The 20,235-nt window shown below is 43.7% G+C and overlaps 3 protein-coding genes across 3 annotated transcripts; 2 read left to right on the top strand and 1 right to left on the bottom strand.

Moving 5' to 3' along the window:
- Window positions 1-1,437: 1,437 nt before the first annotated feature.
- On the top strand, window positions 1,438-3,709 carry arf6b (ADP-ribosylation factor 6b). The gene has a single exon (XM_069714921.1). It carries the CDS (start codon window positions 2,111-2,113, stop codon window positions 2,636-2,638), a length of 528 nt encoding a protein of 175 aa, XP_069571022.1. The 5' UTR covers window positions 1,438-2,110; the 3' UTR covers window positions 2,639-3,709.
- A 7,687-nt stretch (window positions 3,710-11,396) lies between these two features.
- Window positions 11,397-12,721, bottom strand: vcpkmt (valosin containing protein lysine (K) methyltransferase). The gene is made up of 5 exons (XM_069714907.1): window positions 12,426-12,721; window positions 12,147-12,260; window positions 11,949-12,021; window positions 11,751-11,870; window positions 11,397-11,643 (listed from the first exon to the last, which is right to left on the bottom strand). The coding sequence occupies exons 1-5, from the start codon at window positions 12,680-12,682 to the stop codon at window positions 11,539-11,541; spliced, it is 669 nt and encodes a 222-aa protein (XP_069571008.1). The 5' UTR covers window positions 12,683-12,721; the 3' UTR covers window positions 11,397-11,538.
- An 814-nt stretch (window positions 12,722-13,535) lies between these two features.
- Window positions 13,536-19,992, top strand: msh4 (mutS homolog 4). The gene is made up of 20 exons (XM_069714955.1): window positions 13,536-13,698; window positions 13,785-13,931; window positions 14,033-14,196; window positions 14,287-14,397; window positions 14,614-14,729; window positions 14,823-14,996; window positions 15,079-15,251; window positions 15,342-15,409; window positions 15,500-15,574; window positions 15,734-15,798; window positions 15,883-16,052; window positions 16,154-16,290; window positions 16,390-16,493; window positions 16,997-17,121; window positions 17,752-17,952; window positions 18,607-18,725; window positions 18,799-18,927; window positions 19,098-19,272; window positions 19,356-19,444; window positions 19,706-19,992. The coding sequence occupies exons 1-20, from the start codon at window positions 13,536-13,538 to the stop codon at window positions 19,892-19,894; spliced, it is 2,694 nt and encodes an 897-aa protein (XP_069571056.1). The 3' UTR covers window positions 19,895-19,992.
- The last annotated feature ends 243 nt before the right edge of the window (window positions 19,993-20,235 follow it).

The following is a 20,235-nucleotide window of genomic DNA, read 5'->3' as shown; positions in this document are numbered from 1 at the left end:
TGTAAACCATGTCACAAACCAGTTTTAAGTTGATCTTTCTGGAAATGTGTGGTTTAAGACAGACAGTGATGCTATAAACATACACGTGTATGTTAATCTTACAAAAATTATGCATTGCTATAAAACTAACCAACAGTATAAAGCAGTTAAATTACAAATAGCTGTAAAATGCAACATACACCTTCATGCAGCAGTGTTATTTATCCAAAAATATCATATAACAGTGAAACACGGGCAAAGAGTATCTTTTTTTACTGCACAATATACTTTTGACACTCTCAGCACATTTTAGAACAAATAGCCGGGTTAGATAGCAATTTAAGTTTTTAATGCAGGAGCTTTACTTGCAGGGGAATATTTTTTTACAGTGTGTAACTGAATTACAGGGTCTGAAGGATTTTTTTTTTTTTTTTTTTTTTTTTTTTTCACACCTGACCAGCAACCACCGCCAAAACAAAGGACTGTCAAAGCAGACAAAGGGGGGAAATTTCCGCTCAGTGACTGACAGTCTCACATGGGACTGACTAAAATTCGTGTGGCCGCAAGGGGGCGATGTAAGCCTGTACATCAGTCACTGGACCAATCAGATCCCCAAAAAAACATTTAAAACTGAAAACACCCGCCATAAAAATGCATATTTATCGATGTATCGGAATAAAAGCAAATCCATATTTAATACTGAATAAGGTAGTTTATGAAAATAATGTTCAAAATGAATTACAACATTAATTTGTATTATTTATAAATTAAACAAAAAAAAACTTAAAAAAACAAAGAGGCGGAACACTGTATATATTTTTTTTAATTATTATTATTATTATTATTATTATTATTATTATTTATTCCTGCCAGTGTGGATGCTTTATTGTTTACCGAGGTGCCCCAGACAGGCGGCGGCAAACTGAGTGAAGCCGACGGGAGGAAGTGGCTGGTGATGCAGCTCCACACCTTTCCGGTGTAGCAGCACTGCGACCAGCTCCAGTTTTGAGGAGGAAGACGGGAGCTGGGTGGATTTATCGAGACAGGAAGGGGGGAAGATAGGAGGTAAAAAAACAAATTTAACAAAAACAAACCACTTTTATATTTTCAAATTAACCGTTTAACGCGTAAAGATTGGTGCCGGACAGCTTCGCCATCGTGGCGCGTATTTTACGCGATTAGTTCGCCGCCGCTAACTGCCGTTAGCGCGTTAGCTTCGGGGCGAGCTAATGTTAGCCTCCTTAGCTGTCTCCAGCAGCCACGAGCCCGTCGCGTTGCTCATAATTTCGCTGTCTGACCCTCCAATTCAAATCTCTTTTTCAGGAGGAGAAGAGATCCGTGAGTGTGTACATGTGTTGCTGAGTCACCGACGGGAGGTTTGCCTTTTTTTTTTTTACCCCCCCCACCACCACCACCACCCCCCCTCCCGAAGCCCCCCCGGCTCTCTACCCCCCCTGAAGGCGTCCCCTCCTTTCCAGCACCGGGGGTGAAGTTGGCCGGCGCAAAACGCTTCTTTTTTCTTTTCTTTTTTTTTTGATGGAGTAGCCGCAGAAAGCTGCCTATTTTTATTTTTCCTCCACCTCCACCTCCACCACCACCACCTCCTCCTCCTGGTGAAGAGAACAAGGGCGCAGCCGGGCTGAGGAGGACCCGCCAACCGAGACGCAAACACCCGAGAGGAAATCACAAGTCCAGCAGGCTTCGGAGGCCGCAGCTCTCCTCCGCCGCGGCGGCCTGTGTGTGCGTGTTTTGGGGGCAATAATACAATGAACGTCCTGCAACAGCTGCTGCCGACTTGTTAATAAGTGTTGACCGTGCCATGTTGTGTACAGGCCCCGAAAACATTGTGGTCCTCTGAACGTAAATGTCACAGCACTCAACGGGATCCTGACAGACTCCTGAAGTGGGGAAAAAAAAAAAAAAAAGAAGTCCACACGTACTGTTTTGTTAGGTTTCAACACGTGTATGCATTTTTGAACTTTTTTTTTTTTTTTTTCCACCACCAGTGGAAATTTGTTAAGTGATTTATCATCAGCACAAAACCAGAACTTTTTTTTTTTTCTTCTTCTTCTTCTTCTTCTTCTTCTTCTTTTCTTCTTAGGAACAAAGTATTTATGCACAAGAGTTCAAAATGGGGAAAATGCTCTCAAAAATATTTGGCAACAAGGAGATGAGAATATTGATGCTTGGACTTGATGCCGCTGGAAAGACAACAATCCTTTACAAACTGAAACTCGGACAGTCTGTGACCACGATCCCCACGGTCGGCTTCAACGTGGAAACCGTCACCTACAAAAATGTCAAGTTCAACGTCTGGGATGTTGGAGGCCAGGATAAGATCCGTCCTCTGTGGCGACATTACTACACAGGCACTCAAGGGTTAATTTTTGTGGTGGATTGCGCGGACAGGGATCGCATTGACGAGGCGAGGCAGGAACTTCACCGCATCATAAATGACCGGGAGATGAGGGATGCCATCATCTTGATATTCGCCAATAAGCAAGACCTTCCTGATGCCATGAAGCCACATGAAATCCAAGAGAAGCTCGGATTGACCCGCATCAGAGATAGGAATTGGTACGTTCAACCCTCCTGTGCGACCACAGGTGATGGACTGTATGAGGGCTTGACATGGCTTACCTCAAATTACAAATCTTAATGATTGAGTGCTGACTGTTTTAGGTCAAAACTATAATAAAAGTTGCAAGTAACAAATAACGTCTCAAAATGAGTATGGTTAAGAAAAAGTTGATTATCACCCATTTATTTTTAATACTACGTTTACCCCGTGACTAATTTATCTTTAACTGGGTTTGCCGGCTTAAAGTTTGCTTGTACTCCGTAGCAGGCCTATATCACATTCATTATTTTGGGGCTTGCTTGATGAACATTGAATTAATTGGTCCTAAGGTTAAAGCCACAGAGATCACCGCCTTTGCCTATTCTTTTCCTGTTTTATATAATTTTTCTAATGAAGCTGAAGTTTTTATCTTCATTTTTGGACTAAAGCTCGTTTCAAGGCTCTTCAGTCTCTGTTGCGTTGAACTTGGATCTTTTTTTCTTCTAAGGCGAGAGCTCTTCAATGTCACGTAGTCTACTTGAAGGACTTTGACATTCATGATAACACAATACTGTGATGAAAAGTATTCCTTCTCAGTGGTATTGAGAAAGAGAGAGAGAGAGAGAAAAAAAAGCAAGGACAAAAAAATTCACCATTGCTTCCATTTTATCGTCATCAGTCTGGGCATCAGAAAAAAATTACTTCGAATGTTTTGTTACCCCTCCCAATACCCTTATGTGGGCTATATAGTTAACTGATTGACCTTTCGTGTCATGTCTTGATACCTAATTGTGCTGAATATTCAACAAATAGGCCTCCAGTAACTCTTAAACATGCTTGTCGGGATGCATTTTTGATTTTGGGTAATGCGTAGTCAGTCGACTCAATCTTTCCAAAGGAATGTCATTCAGCTCTGAGCTGTCAATCTGATACCACAGTTGATTAGTCTCAGTATTGGGACATTATATGATAGCCTATATCTGTAGCATGAGTACGAAAGTACATTAACCCTACATCAGAGTCCATCTGTCGTGCAGTCAGAGGGAGCTGTTTACTGGTGAAATGTTGAATGACACCCTGTGGCGCAGCTCTTACTCCTATTTTGACTGGGGGAACCATGTACAGAACAATGTCATTGTAATGTCTTATTAAAAAGGTGATTTTAAATCATTTTGTCTCTGTCTCTTCAAAGATTAAAAGTAGTTTGTGTGATTGGGTCCGTGAGGGCTGAAGCCATTTTAAGTATGGCATGAGAGAAACTTTTATTTTTTACAGCAGTGCTTTATACATATATATACATACACACACACACACACACAAGTTGTTTTTAAAAATATGGGAAGTACTCTAGCTCAAAGTCTGAAGTGTTAAAATTGTCCTGGGTTTGAGTGACATTGGGCAGATTTCTTCATGAACTGTTTAATGTCTACCCTCACACTAAGCTGGATGGCTTCAGCTCTCTTGCCAGTAAATGGGGGAAAATGTACAAAACAGGAAGTCCAAACTGCTGGTCTTTTTGGAACAACAACAGAGCCACATGATAGTTTGCATGAGAGTCGGAGGGGCGGCGGAGATATACAGCTGAATTGTGAATTCTTTTTGAGTGTTGCATGTTGGTTGCGAGCCACAGTTGGGTTGATGCTGAGCTGTCAGCTGTGACTTCCTGCGTTTGGCTTTGCCTGGGACCGGCGTTAAAAGTCTCTTGTTTTTTTTATTCAATATAACTGCAGTCTGAGTGCACGAATGGAGGGCTGCTGTTGAGAAATAGAAAATAAAATAGGTTATAGGATACTAACGTGAGCAATGTTCTTTGATTGAGATAAAATAAGGTTTTCCACGAGGTCATTAACTGCTGATGGGACCATGTTAACATAGTTGTTGTATCCTTTTAAAAATAATGTCTATGACAAATTTATAATAAGCATAGTGTTGCTATCAACAATCGTGAGTGTGATATCTGGCCTACACTCCAGAGGTTAGCACCTACAGGTAGAGCAGGAAGATAAGATGGTGTCTATATCATTAACTAGTATTACTCTGCTAATACACGGACGTTCTTCCTGCTTCTAAACAGTCATTTGCCCCCCCTCCGGTTTTAGTATGCATAAATACAGCATGTTTTACTGTAAAAAAAAAAAATGTACAGTAAAAACTTTTTTGTGAAATGTTCCTTTTAAAAGTATGACTAAAATTACATTGTAACCTTGAGACATTGGAGGAATGTTTTAGTTTCCAGTAAAGCTGATTAACAAGGATTTTTTTTTTTCCGTACCAGACAAAGACATGATTGATGGTCACAAGTGGCCTGACTGCTGTGTTTAGGGCTACAAAAGATTAGTTTGCATGATTCCAAAGATTTCCTCGAACCGTTCCGCTCGGCATACTGAAGCGCTCTGTGTCTTCGCTGTTTTACACAAACTGCAACTATGTAATCTGCTCGTAAAGCTCGGGGGTTTCTCTCTCAAGCGTTTGCAGTCAGACACTGAATCCTCACGTGTTCTTGCATCTGCATGAGCGCACGTTTCATCACGGTGGCATTCGTTGTGTGGAAAAACTGGTGCTTGACAAGTTGCCGTCGAGGCCTCAGGATGTTTGCTTTAACACCACAGAGGTTTCCGTCAGACAGGTCAGGTGACATAGACAGATATGACTCTGCTGCTACGGAAGATGTTGCGCACAGCCCGCACACTGAACGCAGCGGGGATTTAAATGCTCGAGAAAAAGGAGAAACATTAATTAACATTATCAGCCAGAAACACTGCAAATCGAGAAAGTGTCCAAGCTTTGGAGGGTCTTTGTAAATACATGCTCTCTCGGTAAGAGCTTGGTCTAGGGCCTCCATTAGACGCTGATGGCAGCTTAATTGGGCTGTAATGGCCACTTTGGTTCCCACCACTTCATTACAACCATATGATCCTCACAGCTTTATTGGCAACACTGGGGCTCCTGGGGCAAGGACAGAGACCGCAAGCAAGTTTTAATGACCTCCTCTCAGTAAAGATGAGACCTCCTGGCCTTTGTGTCAACTCCCTCTGTGCTCAGTTGGAATTCCTTACACTTCCTGAGAGGAAAGGTTAGGAATGAGGTTTCAGGTCATAGAAGGAAGCTCGGCGATAGGTGCTTTGTGTAATGAACCTCATTCTTCTTGTTCATGAAGCATTAGATGGGATAAGAGTTTGCAAAAGTTGAAAAATAAAAAAGTTCCATTAACATCTCACCAATGATAATCACGACAACAAAGCACTTGTTTTTTAGAAGTCACCGATGTTGTAATTACCCAAAATTAGGCGTGCTGAAATACTGTTAGTGGTTTGCACAAGAATGTGTGTGACAAATTTGGCTTTGACAGCCAGAATGACTGTTTGTTGGGGTGGTTGCTGTGACAGTGGCCTGATGGGATCGCTGCCATTGTGGCCTTGGTGTTTTTGGTATCACATAGGTGGCTGACTGCGCTGCTAGTTTCCAGCCAGTTCCTCTATTCAACATGGAAAGAGGAAGAGTGGGTAGAAATCGAAAGAGGCCCCGGTCACTGTGAACGCAAATGTCCGCAATAATGGAACGCGCCAATTTTTTTTCTCTTTTTTGCAATGACGGCTTTTTCTTCATTAGTCAACTTCACAGAAATTTCAAACGGCTCAAGAATAACTTGCGGGTGGTGTTATAGCTGTACTCCTCCCATGCCTGCAAACTGAGCCTGAATTAGGTTTGTGGTTTTCGGGGGGGGGGGGGGGGGGGTGGTCTGTCTTCCTCTCTTGTCTTGACTTCCTCTCAACTCCAGCTGCAGAGTGCAGGTAGCAGTAATATCATACTTCTGACTGTGGGCCTTGAATTGCAGGCTTAATGTTGGCCTCCGGTGTAACAGCCACACCCAGCTAGATACTCACTGGAAGATTTGTGATGCGTATTCTTGTGCACGCAGCCAGACACCATTATTAACGCTGTTTATTTATCTGCCAAATGGTAGTAGGGAACACCTACTGTAAACCACAGGTCACACAGCTTGGTTCAGTGGCTGCTTATCCTCAAGGACAGTAAGACAGCCTCTCTGGTTACGAAACCTCTCTTGCTATGTGTCCCCTGGTTGATTCCTGTGCACCTTGTGTAGTCTCTCTTTGAGTGTGGCGCTGTTAACAATGAACTCCCACAGAGCTCAGTTTCAAACAGGTCCGGAAGTGGCTGAAAGTTGTTATGAGTTTCCTGCTGAGGTTGACGTTGAATGAATGACGTTGTAAATGTTGGCGTACAGAGATGCGCCAATTTCTTGCTCTGCTGCAGGTGTTGACCTGCATTTTGTGATGATGTGTTTTAGAGCAGATTTGACCTCGAAATAAATGTTCAAAAAGCATTGTGGTTTTAATAGGGCAGATGCTGTGATACAAGCCAGCTAAATGAAGTAGAAAATTTAAGGTTGCGAAGTCCAAGGTGCACTCCGGGAATCGGTCCAAAACGCATTCCATTCATATCTGCAACTGAAGGGTACTTACTGTGGTGAAATTTCCAATTCAGAGAAGCAGAAAATTATTATGAAGTCTTGGAAGTCCACCTGACATGACCAATTTGTTAACAGATAGACAAAGTGCTCATACAAGCATTAACTTCATAATGTAAGCCACAACCGACACAACCGTACAGTTTGACTGGGCTATAATCATGTTTGTTTTCCCACCATCCAGTCCAAGTCCCATTACATTTTGAAGCCTCTGGGCTTCTATTTATATTCCATTATGCGAAAACCTGAAATTTGTCCCCATATTTCTCTTGAGGATTGACAGATGTTTAACAGCTGTGTGAGTTTGTCCCTGGACTTCTGCATTTTGTCATTCTAGCTGTAACACGCAGACACTAAAGAGGATCCGAGCTGAGTGTCAACCATCTTTCATTCAGGTGTGAGCAGCGCTACAGAATAGAAAAAGGAGGGGCACGAATTATAAATGGTGCTGCAGTTCGAGGTCCCCTGAGTCCCCCGGCTGCAAGAAAACAGATTTCCAAGTACATCTGTTTCTGAAGCAAACTGAAATCAATTCGATGTTTTGGAGGTCATTTGTTTGTTCGATGTATTTGCCTTCTCGTACAGTACACACCACACTGACCTTTGTCATGCAGCATCTGTTGTGGAGCTTTACATAACCTCCACAGCACTCACAGAAACACTCAAGTATGATTGTAACATGGCAGCAAGCTGTAATGTAGACAGGAGTCATTCACCCAGCACCAGACACATGGACTCACTCCGAGCCTCCACGCACACTGACTGACTGACAGGATGATGAAGATCCGAGCGAAGCAACCTCAAAGGCTTCCTTCAGCAGCCCGCCACCACACTGTCACGCTCCATGACGGACTACATCTGTGTATCCGACAAGATCGCCCTAATTACAGCAGAGTCAGTGTGTCGAGTGACAGTTCATCTGGATTAAACAACAGTTTGGGCTCAGAAGGAAGGAACTCATAGATTCTATGGCAAGTCAGGCACTCCTGCTGCTGCTGCTGCTGCTGCGTGTACACACACACACACACACACACACACACACACACACACACACACACACACACACACACACACACACACACACACACACACAGTCCAGATTCAGACTTCTGAGAGGTAATGACTCAGGGAAACGTTACACACAGACTGCTCCTCCTCCCCTTGGCGATTCTCCCCTCTGTGCTAGGCCACCACACGTCCAAATAATGACAAATACATCATTGCACGAGAATGCCGTGAGGACAGGAAGTGAAGTCTCAACAAAAAACTGTGGTATTTCAAGCAAGGGATCAATAAACTATTACATTTTTACTGAAGGCATGTCGGAGTCGGTTCTTCATTGACCCACACAACGACCATATATACATCATACACGGGTTAACCATACAAGTTTAAAACCTAATATGATCCACAAAGACTAATAGGAGTTGTTAGTGTTAGAGTGCTGATAGTGTTGCACTGAGAATGGAAGAAGGGGAACATGTGCATGATATTCTCACAGTGCTGGATTTGTGTCCCCCCTCAACTGCAGCACAGCTGTCTTAACAGCCCCCCCGCCCTCCTCCTGTTCCCCCTGTAGGGGTGGGTCATTGAAGGGGGGGGGTTCGGCATTGTGTTTCTATAAGCTAGTTGTCCTGTCAGGCTTTGCTTCACTGGCACCGAACCACCTCTTGCTCACAAATCCACTGAACGCCACCAATTATTATTGTGTCTCATCATTCCAGATGGAGACTGTAAGACAGAGCGGGAAGATAACCACATGCTTTAATTTTTGGAACTGACATCTGGCCCGTTGTCTCTTTGTGCAGTATAAAGTTTTGCAGGAGGGAGAGGGAGGTGCAGAAGGAGAAGTGCGTAGTGGGGGGGGGGGGGCACCTTTGCAGGATCAGAGGAGTCCCACATTTATGCAGCCCTTCTTCTATTTTTAATCAGCCCAGTTTAATGTCTATTCTTGAGCCACTCCCTAATAGTTAGAAAATGAGTCTTCCTTTCTAGAACAGTGTCTCTTGGCTCCAGGCAGCGGGATGATGGTGACACAAAGGATCCTCTGTGTCACTTGGCTGTGATGCAGCAGAGTTTAGCACAACCACACAGGCTGCTGGAGTCAGACTCTCCTCCACCCAATCTGGTTTGGAGGGGGGGCTGCTCTTCTACCTCGCAGCTGCTCGGATGCTTTTCACTAAGCTTTTAGAATTTGCATGGTTGAATTGCATGTGAATTTCACTCACAGCTGTAAAACTAATCGCTTACAAGAAACAAACTATTTTAACGTCATACCATACTTGATGAGCAAAGCAGAGTGTGTAGCGCACATCGGTGTTTCCTGTGTTGTTCTGATTGCAGGTTTTCCACACAGGTAAAGAGTTATTCCTACTAATAGCACCATCTGTTGGCAGAAAGCGTCCCCATTCTGTCTGGATGCATGCAGCATGTACATGCTCATGTTGTTGTCGTGACCAGAATCAGCTGTAATGTGTCTATGGCTACAGATTACAGAGGCACTGTGGCTTCAGTGTGGGCTGTCCTCATTTACCGTGTGAGCCTCCCTGTATTGCCCTGTAGTGCCATAGCCTAATTAGGCAACCTGGAGCAGACCACAACGACTTCATTATTTTTGGTTAACAATCAAGGAGGAGAGAACACCAGAGACAGGAAAATTGATGGGGAGGGGAGGGGGGTGACACGGAATAGAGGAGCTCCCCCTCTACCCCTCTAATCTCCCCAGTGAACCCTCTGGGTCCTGCCCGCCCCACACCACACTGGGGGACGAGGATTTAATACCAGCTGTGAGCCAGATTAATTAGCTGAACATATCGTGGTCAGAGCCAGAGGAGACCTCGACAGTAGCTTCATTCTGACTGTAACAGTCCAGCTGCTGGAGGAACAAGTGAGAGGTCAGCGGAGGGCCAGAGGGAGTGATTATCTTAAATGAGCCGCTGCAGTTATTTATAGCATCTGTAGAAAAAAAGGATAATTAATCTCACTTTGATCTTCTTGTTACAGCCATCGTCATCAACCGGACGAGTTGTTTAGCGGTGGGATGGTTAAAGTCAACATAAACACACCATCTTTCTCCACCATGTACATTTCCAACATTTCACAATCAGGTGGATTACTGGTGGTGGACTTTTACATTTATAAGCGTTCACTCAAAAGTGTGATTATGTTGAGATGTATTTTTGTAAAATTAGAAAAAAAGATTGAATACAGGAATATTAACATACTGTGGTAATATGTCTTTACAGATGTTCCTATCAGAATGGAACCGATTTCAGTCTCTGTACTCTGGATCACAACAGAGAAATCTGACCATGCAGAGCGTTTCATTCATACCTCCTCAAACTGGGTTCCTGCTGTATTCTTCTATGAAGTCATTTTAATGTTAAATGGGACTTTTAATGCTGTCAACTTCAGCATTAACATCTTTATTTGTCAGTAGTGTCAGAGGCCACCCTGCTCATTATACTACAGCTCCACTGTGTAAACAGAGAGCAGCATGAAAGGCGGTGAGGGGCCCCTGCATGCCTGTGGGAGTGTGGGGCGTACTTCATGGGTTTATGCTTGAAAAAAAGGGCCGTAATCTTCCACCTAATCTGAGGTTTTGGGTGGAATTCCCCTCACAGGGAGGGCAAAATCTGGTATATATACTATGTTGGCTCTGCTTTTCAAAACCATGCAATCTATATAAACATAAAGATTTAAATTTTAGGCCATTATATATTTTCGAACTTCACTTGATGTTGAAAAATAAACAATGTTGTCACAACTAGGGATAATATTTCATTGTGGGATCAGCGATTTGCCTAAAACCTAAACAAAGTTGCTCTATTGCACAGACTAAATGTTTGGACATAATTAAGCAACTATTGCCCCCTGGTGCTCCCGATGGACAACGTCTGAATTCACACACTTCCCATTTAGAAAGAAAAAGTTGCAAATATAATCTGTGCTCATTTCTGAAGGAAAGTCTCGAGAGACAACATATGTTCAGAACATTTTCATACACATATTGTCCTGATGATGTAATATCATCCCTCTGAACACTTAAATCAGGAAAACAAAGGCAGTGCTCGGGGGGTTTGTAACGTTTGAATGCTGCACATACACATCTGCTCAGTTTTATTTTGCATGAGGTTTTAAGATGAAAAAAGCAGCTGCAATACTAATCCTCAACAAGAGACCACGTCCATTCTTTGTGATTCCTCTTGCTTAAACAACTCATTTTTATTTAGGATGAATCTGTCATGTGTGTGCTTGCACATGTCTGCCATCTAGCTTCACAGTGCCATAATTACACAGAACAATAAAACCGCTGACATTATGGAAATTTCGTTTATAGTGTATAAAAAACAAACTTGTATCAGGACAGTATTTAGTGATACATTTATTTCTCTATTATAAAACACTTCCCTTTAAAAAAAATAGTAATTGAAAGGATACCGGCTCAGTAGACTTTCTATCTGCTCTCCAGGCACATTATTAAAAGGAACACATTTCACCACAAAATAATTTAGATTTTTCTTCGGATGTGCAGAATGTGGATGTCCGGGCTGCTGAACTCTGGGTCTTGTTTTTCCGAGGGAATCTTCTCACAGTTGAAGTTTTGTTGCAGCAACTACAAGATAACACAAGAAGTGAATCAGACGATACCGGTGACGAATATCTCAACTTGGGGAGTACAAATTAAATTTTTTTAAAAAAAAACGACGGTTAGATACTAACCTCAAAAAACCGCCGCTCCACCTCTGGGTTGACGCCCTCTGTGCGTTGCTCATAGCAGCAAATAATGCAGGTCTCCGGTCCAGAAAGCAGCTTCAAGCTCTCCACCAGTGGAACAATTGACTGTATGGAAATAAGTGATGAGAAACGCAGCAGAGGCACTCTCAAACTTACAAAGGGGACTGAAAAGCGAGAAAGTACCTGCTCATAATAGATGCAGTCTGCCATAAGGATATAATGTGGGGGAGGCAAGAACTCTGACGCATCTTCACCCCTTTTAAGAAGAGTGGAAATCAAACAGTTATCGTTTGGTGAATGCAGCTCATGTACATTGTTGGAATCTGATTCAGCACTTTATTATAAAAATAATTAAAAAAAAAAGGAAATGTAAGTACAAACCATTTCAGTACCTTGGCAGTTATGGATCCGCTGGTGATTAGTGCCTGGTTTTCGTGGATGTTCTCCCTGAGGAGGGTCTGCAAATCTTCCAGGTCCGTCACTGTAACTTCTGCTCTGTAGGAATTGATTTAAAAAACAACAAAAAAACAAGAGTTATCGATTAAATTCATTTATTTTAATGTTGCTTCTGCACACAAAAAAATAAAAATAAATAACAGTGCAAGACAGGAAAGGTACAAATATGAATATGATTACATGTGGACCCTCCAGTCACCTCACCCGAGTGATGCAGCCATCAGACCGACCACACCTGTCCCGGCTCCCAGCTCCACCACCGTCCTGCCACTCCACACGTCCGCTCCCGGAGACGCGTCGTGGAATTGTTCCGTCTCCAAATACTTTGCGAGAACGATGGCTGCATCCCAAACCACGCAGCCGACACCTCCCGTGCAGCACTGCTTCACCTTCAAGGCGCAGCCGTCGTTTCGCTCCAGTTCTCTCACAAAATATTTACACTCGTCTGTGTCGGCCGCCATGGTTGTTTTTTGTTTTTTTTGCTCGAGTCACAGGGGGAAGTGAAAGAGTCGTTTCCGGTGTGATTTTTGTTTTTCAGAATAAAAGCGTCACCTGGAGAAAAGGGTCAGAACCGGTGCGCTGATTGGACAAATTGCATTTGCTCAAGAATAAATTAATAAAGAGCAACCTCTTTGCTTCAGGTTTTTAAGTCCTCTACTCTTCTTGACAAACAACCTCTGCCTGAATTTTTCCCTTTGACAAATAAAAGTGAAATACCAAAGCAAGTAATGAACCGAGTCCTGTCTTTCTTATTCCCTCAGATAGCTGCTGTACTTTAAATTCACATCTTTAAAATGTAGAATCTGCGCCTATGACATTTATAATTGAATTTAGTAAAGCTTCTTTCCCCCCCCCCCCATTTTTTAAATATTTGCATGATTATTTCTGTCTTTCTTTTACATTGCTATAATTGAAGATGTTAAAAATACATTTAACGTTATTAGGCTTTCCTTCCTGTAACCTTCCTTTGGACAAATCAAGCAATCAATCAATTAATCAACGCTTGCTTCATCAACAAGCTGTTGTTTTCTAAGTGCAATTATTGTAATGCGTGTTAATCACAGACTGTATGATGTCATTATTAAGTTATTGACATGCGCAGATGCTTGATGCTAGCTGATGACGTAGGATAATCGCGCGCGCCGGTACATTTCTCGCTAACAGCCGGGAGATTTAATTTCATTTCACGAAGGCCTCGTTTTTCTTCTGGAAGTATAACAAACCGAATTTTACGTACGTACCGATAAAAAAATTAAAAAATAAAATAAAATCTACCGGTGTTTGTACGTTAACCTGCCTTTGTGAGGTTTTAACATGTTTGGCAGCAGCACCGAAGAGGTAACCGGCGGCGGCACGTCAGAATACGGACGAACCACGCGCGGACCGACCGACACGACCTCCGACTGTCCTCCGTCCGCTTCCTCCGAGAGCGGCGCGAGCACCGCCCGCCGTCCGTGTCTGCCCCGGATGTCCTCAGGTGACGTTTCATGTACCAAAAAGGCTAAAGGGCACTGCGGTAGTAATATTTGACATCTCTTCTCGTATGTTGTTTGGACACACCAGTTCAGTCCCACAGCAGCTTCGGATTGGGGAGGACACCGTTGTCGTCGGGGAGGACACCGTTGTTGTTGACTTCAACTTCAGACAGCTCACACAGCCACGGAGGAACACCGGGACTCAGGAGGACCCCGGGGTCCGCTGGGGCCACAGGTTCACCCTCTCTGCGCAGACACCACTGAATGAACTTCAACAGAAATGTTGGAGGTAAGGTTGATCTGGTTTTTGTGTTGTTGTTTTTTTTTTTTTAACAGGAACAAGTTGCTCATCTGCGTCCACAACCTCCAGTGCCTCTGTGATTGTGGCCGTGGTGGAAGGCCGGGGTTTGGCCAGGGGAGAAATCGGCATGGCCAGTCTCAACTTGAAATCTCCAGAGCTTGTGCTCTCTCAGTTTGCAGACACGGGGACGTACGCCAAGGTAGCACATCCTACGGGCCAACAATGATCACTCAGAAGAGAAAATACAGGGACTAGGTGTGTCATATATATATATATTACTCTTCTGAAGGTCATAACCAAGATTCACATCTCGGTGCCAGTGGAAATACTGATGCCGGACACAGCCAGTGAGAAGGGGAGAGGGACGAAGCTGTTCAAGCTCATCACGGAGAATTTCCCGGTACGAATGCAGGATATGCGTTACGAGTAAAACACGCGTCTCTATCAAATGTCCTCTTTAAAAAGCAGAAAAGTGCTGACTTGTGCTCATTTGTTCACTCACTTTCTCTTAGTTAGCACGACCGTGAAAAGTGCTGGCACATCCCACACCTATGATAACGTGTCAGTGTGAGGTAATCTTAGCATTTTGTGATTTTTTTTTTTTTTTTTTTGTCAGGGTGTAGCTTTCACTGCAATACAAAGGAAGTATTTTAATGAGAGGAAAGGGCTGGAGTACATTCAGCAGCTGTGTGCGCCAGAATTTGGCACAGTCCTCATGGAAGTGCAAGCTAAGTATGCCGCTGAGTACATTGATTCATAAAAATCAATGTACAGTAGCACTATATATATATATTTTTTAATCACCCAATGTCATTATTCGTTTAGGTATTATTGCCTCGCAGCTGCTGCTGCTTTGCTGAAATACTTAGAGTTCCTCCAGAACTCTGTCTACGCTGCCAAGTCTCTTAAAGTGAGCTTCAGAGGGAGCGAACAGACGGCCATGATTGACTCAGCATCTGCCACCAACTTGGAGTTGGTGGTCAATAACAGGGACCACAGGTAAGAGGACGTCTCTTTATGAAGTGCTTGTGTGATCACGGATGCATTCGCTCTGTCTCTGGATTTGCTCTTCTCCGTGTAGGAGTGAGCACACTCTCCTCGGGGTGCTCAACCGCACAAAAACACCCGGTGGTGCCAGAAGGTTGCGCTCGAATATTCTGGAGCCTCTGGCTGATGTTGACAGCATCAACATACGCTTGGACGCCGTACAAGAGCTGCTGCAGGACGAGGAGCTCTTGTTTGGCTTGCAGAATGGTCAGGAACGAGCGCCAGAACAGTTGGAAGTATTTTGACATGCTGAAGATGAGAGCATGACGCTTTATCTGACTGTTTTGTCCCCTTTAGCCATAGGTCATTTCCTCGATATTGACCAGCTGCTGTCTGTTCTCGTCCAAATCCCAAAGCAGGAAACGGTATGTGCAGCGCTTTGTTTTAAGTGAATGCCTGTGTGTCATTTTTAAAAGACTTTAACTAACAAAATACTGTTAATTGTATTTCGACAGGTTCAAGTTGCAGAAGCAAAGATTACACATGTTATTCAGCTGAAACACACACTGGACCTGGTGCCACGGTTGAGGGTCTGTGTTAGTTGTATTGTGAAATAAGTTCAAAATCATCCAACAGCCATTGGATAGAATGATCAAACCATTAGTGCATTAAAAACACTGTACTAAGTATTGGGGTGTTTTTTTTTAATGCAAATAGTAAATCCTTTGTAAAACATTCTTTATGAACAGATGGTGCTGAAGAACTGCAACACAGCTCTGCTCAAGGCGTACAGCACTGCTCTGGAAGACAACAGGTGCTGAGCCTCGTGTCTGACAAAGTAAATGTACTGACTACCGTTTACAATCTCACAAACTGCATCCTTTTGTGTCCACCTCAGGTTTGACTTGATTCTGGAGCAAATCAAGACGGTGATCAATCATGACACCACCTACCTGAAAGGGAGCCTGAACATGCGCACCCAGAAGTGTTACGCCGTGCGGCCCAACATCAATGAGTTCCTCGACATAGCCCGCAGAGCTTATACCGAGATAGTGGACGACATTGCAGGTGTTTACGCCACATATTTAGGAAATGTGCGTGTTTGTTTTGCTTTGTAGATTGTATGTGTTGTACCTGAAAAGCACATTGCATGTTATTCTGCTACACAGGGCTTGTGAACCAGCTGGGGGAGAAATACGGCTTGCCGATGCGCACTAGCTTCAGCAGCGCTCGAGGTTTTTTCGTCCAGATGAAGCTTGAAGGAGCGGTCTTACCTGAGGGGAGATTCCCCTCCGAGTTTATCAAGGTCCTCTAAAGACATAAATGAAACGGACAACAAGCTGTCGATGAAGGGAGATAAATTGCCACACTGTGACACCAAAAAACTGTACTTTCAACGTCACAGGTAACCAAGCAGAGGAACAACTATGGCTTCACCACCGCAGATCTGATGAAGATGAACGGCCGCTGTGATGAGGCCCTGAGGGAGATCTTTCACATGTCCTATGTGTGAGGACTGGAGACTATGATCTTGTGACTAACATGCACAGTAATGTATTGAATGCACTTAGTTGTAGTGTAGTAAACCAAAAGAGTGAAAGGTTGTTTTGTGCTGGGGCTATCCGTGACTAAAGAACTTCCTTTTTTTAGTAAAACTCGGGACATCTTTGACAAATGGATTAGCTGATTTCATCTCACGACTTATTTGTGTAGTGTTATTATCCAACCGCAGATAAGTGTAATTATGCCGAAATCTTCCAATCTGGAGCCTCTAAATTTCCGAACCATAAACTTTAATTTATTTTATTGCCAAAGACAGACAGTCATTTCACTGTCATCACACAAGAACATTTCTTTAGCTGACAAGAACTTTAACAACCATATTATTCATTCAGACAGCTGATTTAGAACAATAGGTTGTTTATATACTCTGTGTCCACCAGAGGGCGCTGTTATGCTAAATATAATTTACACTCGAGCGCTTTTATTAATCGAACCTGTCCCCCGGACAGGGTGATCTGTCAACTCCTCAGCACCATCCATGAGCACATCCACTGCCTTTACAAGCTCTCTGATGCTGCATCCATGCTGGACATGCTTCTGTCCCTGGCCCATGCATGCACCATCTCGGACTACGGTAGGTGTGAATCACCCTCAGTTTGCGATCTCAAATTGACATGAAAGAAGTCGTGATCTGAGGGAGTGCTGTATGTACAAAAAGCAGCACCCAACCAGTCACACATGGCAGCCAGAAAGCGCTCCACTGTGCAGGCCGCTCTGTTGGCCTCCGTTCTTTTTCATGTGGGTCGTGGGCAGCACCGGCCCGATCAGCCACGTGGGTGGTGAGCGCTGGCCCTCAGCTGTCTGAAAGTGTCTCTCCGTAGACACGTGCTGACTGCCTGCCCCCCCCATTTCTATCCCAGCCAGCTTGTACTCAGATTACCCATCTTACATAAGGTGGTGCTCGTGAGACAAATCTCCCCAGCAGAGCAGCTAACCGCCTTTAACCACTGCACACACCTCTCTGGAATCTGTTTCGACGACAGTGCAATTCATCATGTACACATTTAGTTTTATAGATGACATCATATACTGTAGATAGAAAATGGACACAGCATTGGTTAACAAAAACGCCAAATACTAACTCGTACAATGCAGCTGTATTTTAATGCTTTTTCACCAACCCGTGAAAATGCATGAAAGACTACTTATGTGGGAAAAATTACTGACACAATTATGATTAAAAAAAATGTACTGTGTCTTCCAGTGCGTCCTGAATTTACAGACACGCTGGCCATCAAGCAGGGTCGTCACCCCATTCTGGAGCGAATAGCTGGACAGCAGCCGGTATCAAACAACAGCTACATCTCCGAGGGCAGCAACTTCATCGTCATAACGGGACCTAACATGAGCGGCAAATCCACCTACCTCAAGCAGGTGGCGCTGTGTCAGGTCATGGCTCAGATAGGTCAGCAGCAAATCTCCGATGCTGTGTTCCAGATGTTCTACTTGTGTACTAACTCTCACTATTTTGAGTGCGTAAGTGCGTTCGCACTGTCGGTACAGAAGCACGCAGTGCACTGCAAGTACCAGGATGATGCACTCAAAACGGTCTTTAAAAAGAAGTGTAAAACGCTGAATGCTTTTTTTTTTTTTTTTTTTTACCCTAAACGGTGGCCATCTTAGCTATGTAGAGGAAGGGGGCGAATTGACTAATTCTAATTAGTCAATTAGAATTGACTAATTAAGGCGTCTGAGGAAGCTGCAGCTGTTCCTGAACACCTCGGTGTGTTTGCTGAGTGTGTTAAACACAGGGCACGCAAACACGTTGATTTCTGGTTTAAAATAACGATTAAAGCTGCAGATCTTTTTTGCGGATGACGCGTACACATGTTGAGGTTATTTCCGGCCAGTGCAGGACAGCCGTGTGTGATTTGAAACAGCACTACTCTGTTAAAATTCCCTGTTCTACACAAGTAGGAGTCCTAACGTGCAAGAACACTGTTTGTTAGTGTAGTCTCGAAACGCATCACGGGTCTCGTGGACCTGGAATGCAAAGCTGTTCAGAATATGCATAGATTTGACTTGATGTTTGCATAAAGCGCCTGCGTTGTTGTTCCAGGCTCTTTTGTTCCTGCCGAGTACGCCTCTTTCCGTGTCGCCGATCAGATTTTCACCAGAATCGGTGTGGACGATGATTTCGAAACTAACTCCTCCACCTTCATGCTAGAAATGAAGGAGGTATGTCATCTTTTACGTCGGAGCTGCTCTCGCTCACGATCTGCGTTTGACTTGCGTATTTCTTCTCCCAAAGATTTCCTACATAATCCACAATGCAAGTGACAGGTCCCTGATCATCATAGACGAGTTGGGGCGCGGCACCAGTGCAGAGGAGGGCGTCGGTATCTGTCACTCAGTCTGTGAGTTCCTTCTTAGCCTGAAGGTAGAGTATGCACCAATACAGTCCTGCCCTCCTCTCTCTGAATATAACAATCATAAAAAAAAGTTGTATTCTGTTGTGATACATCTCTAAGGGCAACAGTGAAGCAATAAAACGAATGCACAATCACCAGATCACGCAGCTGTGTCCTGTTTCCCCGTTTCTGTTCGCAGGCGTTCACTCTGTTTGCCACTCACTTTCTTGAGCTGTGCCAGCTGGAGTCTCTCTATCCGAACGTGGAGAACCAGCACATGGAGGTTCGGCACACGCGCAGCGGCGACACCGGCGCCGAGAGCGTGGTGTATACATTTCTGCTGAATCGAGGATGCTCCGAAGAAAGGCACTACGGTATAGAGTCGGTGAAATCTCAAAAGTCGACCGGTTGAGATTTGTCCTGAAAACGGTCACGGAGCTTGTTTTTGCTCTTTTAGGTCTGAGAGCAGCTGAAATGACGGCTCTTCCTTCAAGCATAATCCAAGAGGCAAAGGCAATCGCCTCTAAAGTTAGCCAGCAGCTAAAGGTAAAGTTCATTAAGATCAGATTCACATTTATTCGCCCTTACGTCCTTGGTGTCGCCACCGTAAACATAGAGTACATTGAGCTGCTGCTTTTACAGTACGTCCCATATTGTGTGCAACACAAAAAAAATTAAATAATATCAGACCCTGAGAGAGCCCGAGGACAGATAGTACAAATATTCTTGTGTTGAAAAAAATAAAAATAACCCCAGTTTCTACCAGAGCAATGCTGGTATAAAGAGACCTGTGTTTTATTCTTCCAGGCCCAACATGACAGCGATCCAGAAACTCAGAGGCAGAGAGCCGTCTACCACCTGGCCACCCGCCTCCTGCAGACGGCCAGAAACTCCCGACTGGACCCGGACAGCCTGCGCATGTATCTGAAGGGGCTGAAGAAGCAGTATGAGGCTGAGCTGCAAGCAGCTGTGGCAATTGACACAGAGGAGGAATGACCAACCTGTGACACACTTAGAGAAATGAAAGATGTGTATCTAATGGTCATGACTGGCCATGCTAAGTTTGCTAAATAGATTGAATTATTTTCATGGAATTTCAGTGGAAACTTTTTTTTGTGTTTTTTTTTTTTGCTGTTAACATAATAACACTTAAATCTCTGATGTTTTTTGTAATGTAAAATAAAATATATACGTTCAACCCCCCCAAAAAAATTAAATAAATAAAAATACAGTCTTGATATTTTACATGGTTAAAATGTATGAATACAAATTGCGGTTTGACATCCTCATAGAAATATCAAAGCGCTTTTTAACTCGCGTCTTTTGGACTTTCGGGG

Source organism: Brachyistius frenatus, unplaced genomic scaffold, assembly GCF_029030835.1.
Source record: "Brachyistius frenatus isolate BFR_SWC_R1_liver_20210118 unplaced genomic scaffold, ASM2903083v1 Contig_136, whole genome shotgun sequence".
Taxonomy (NCBI): Eukaryota; Metazoa; Chordata; class Actinopteri; family Embiotocidae; genus Brachyistius; species Brachyistius frenatus.
This window is presented reverse-complemented; position numbering and strand designations above follow the sequence as displayed.

Excerpts from the sequence above, each read along its gene's own strand:
- arf6b (XM_069714921.1), top strand. The coding sequence starts at position 2,111 with ATGGGGAAAATGCTCTCAAAAATATTTGGCAACAAGGAGATGAGAATA.
- vcpkmt (XM_069714907.1), bottom strand. The coding sequence starts at position 12,682 with ATGGCGGCCGACACAGACGAGTGTAAATATTTTGTGAGAGAACTGGAG. Across the intron at positions 12,261-12,425 it reads CTGATGGCTGCATCACTCGG|AGCAGAAGTTACAGTGACGG; the intron begins GTGAGGTGACTG and ends CAATTCCTACAG. Across the intron at positions 11,644-11,750 it reads TGGAGCGGCGGTTTTTTGAG|TTGCTGCAACAAAACTTCAA; the intron begins GTTAGTATCTAA and ends GTTATCTTGTAG.
- msh4 (XM_069714955.1), top strand. The coding sequence starts at position 13,536 with ATGTTTGGCAGCAGCACCGAAGAGGTAACCGGCGGCGGCACGTCAGAA. Across the intron at positions 14,730-14,822 it reads CTCATGGAAGTGCAAGCTAA|GTATTATTGCCTCGCAGCTG; the intron begins GTATGCCGCTGA and ends TTATTCGTTTAG. Across the intron at positions 19,273-19,355 it reads CTCCGAAGAAAGGCACTACG|GTCTGAGAGCAGCTGAAATG; the intron begins GTATAGAGTCGG and ends TTGCTCTTTTAG.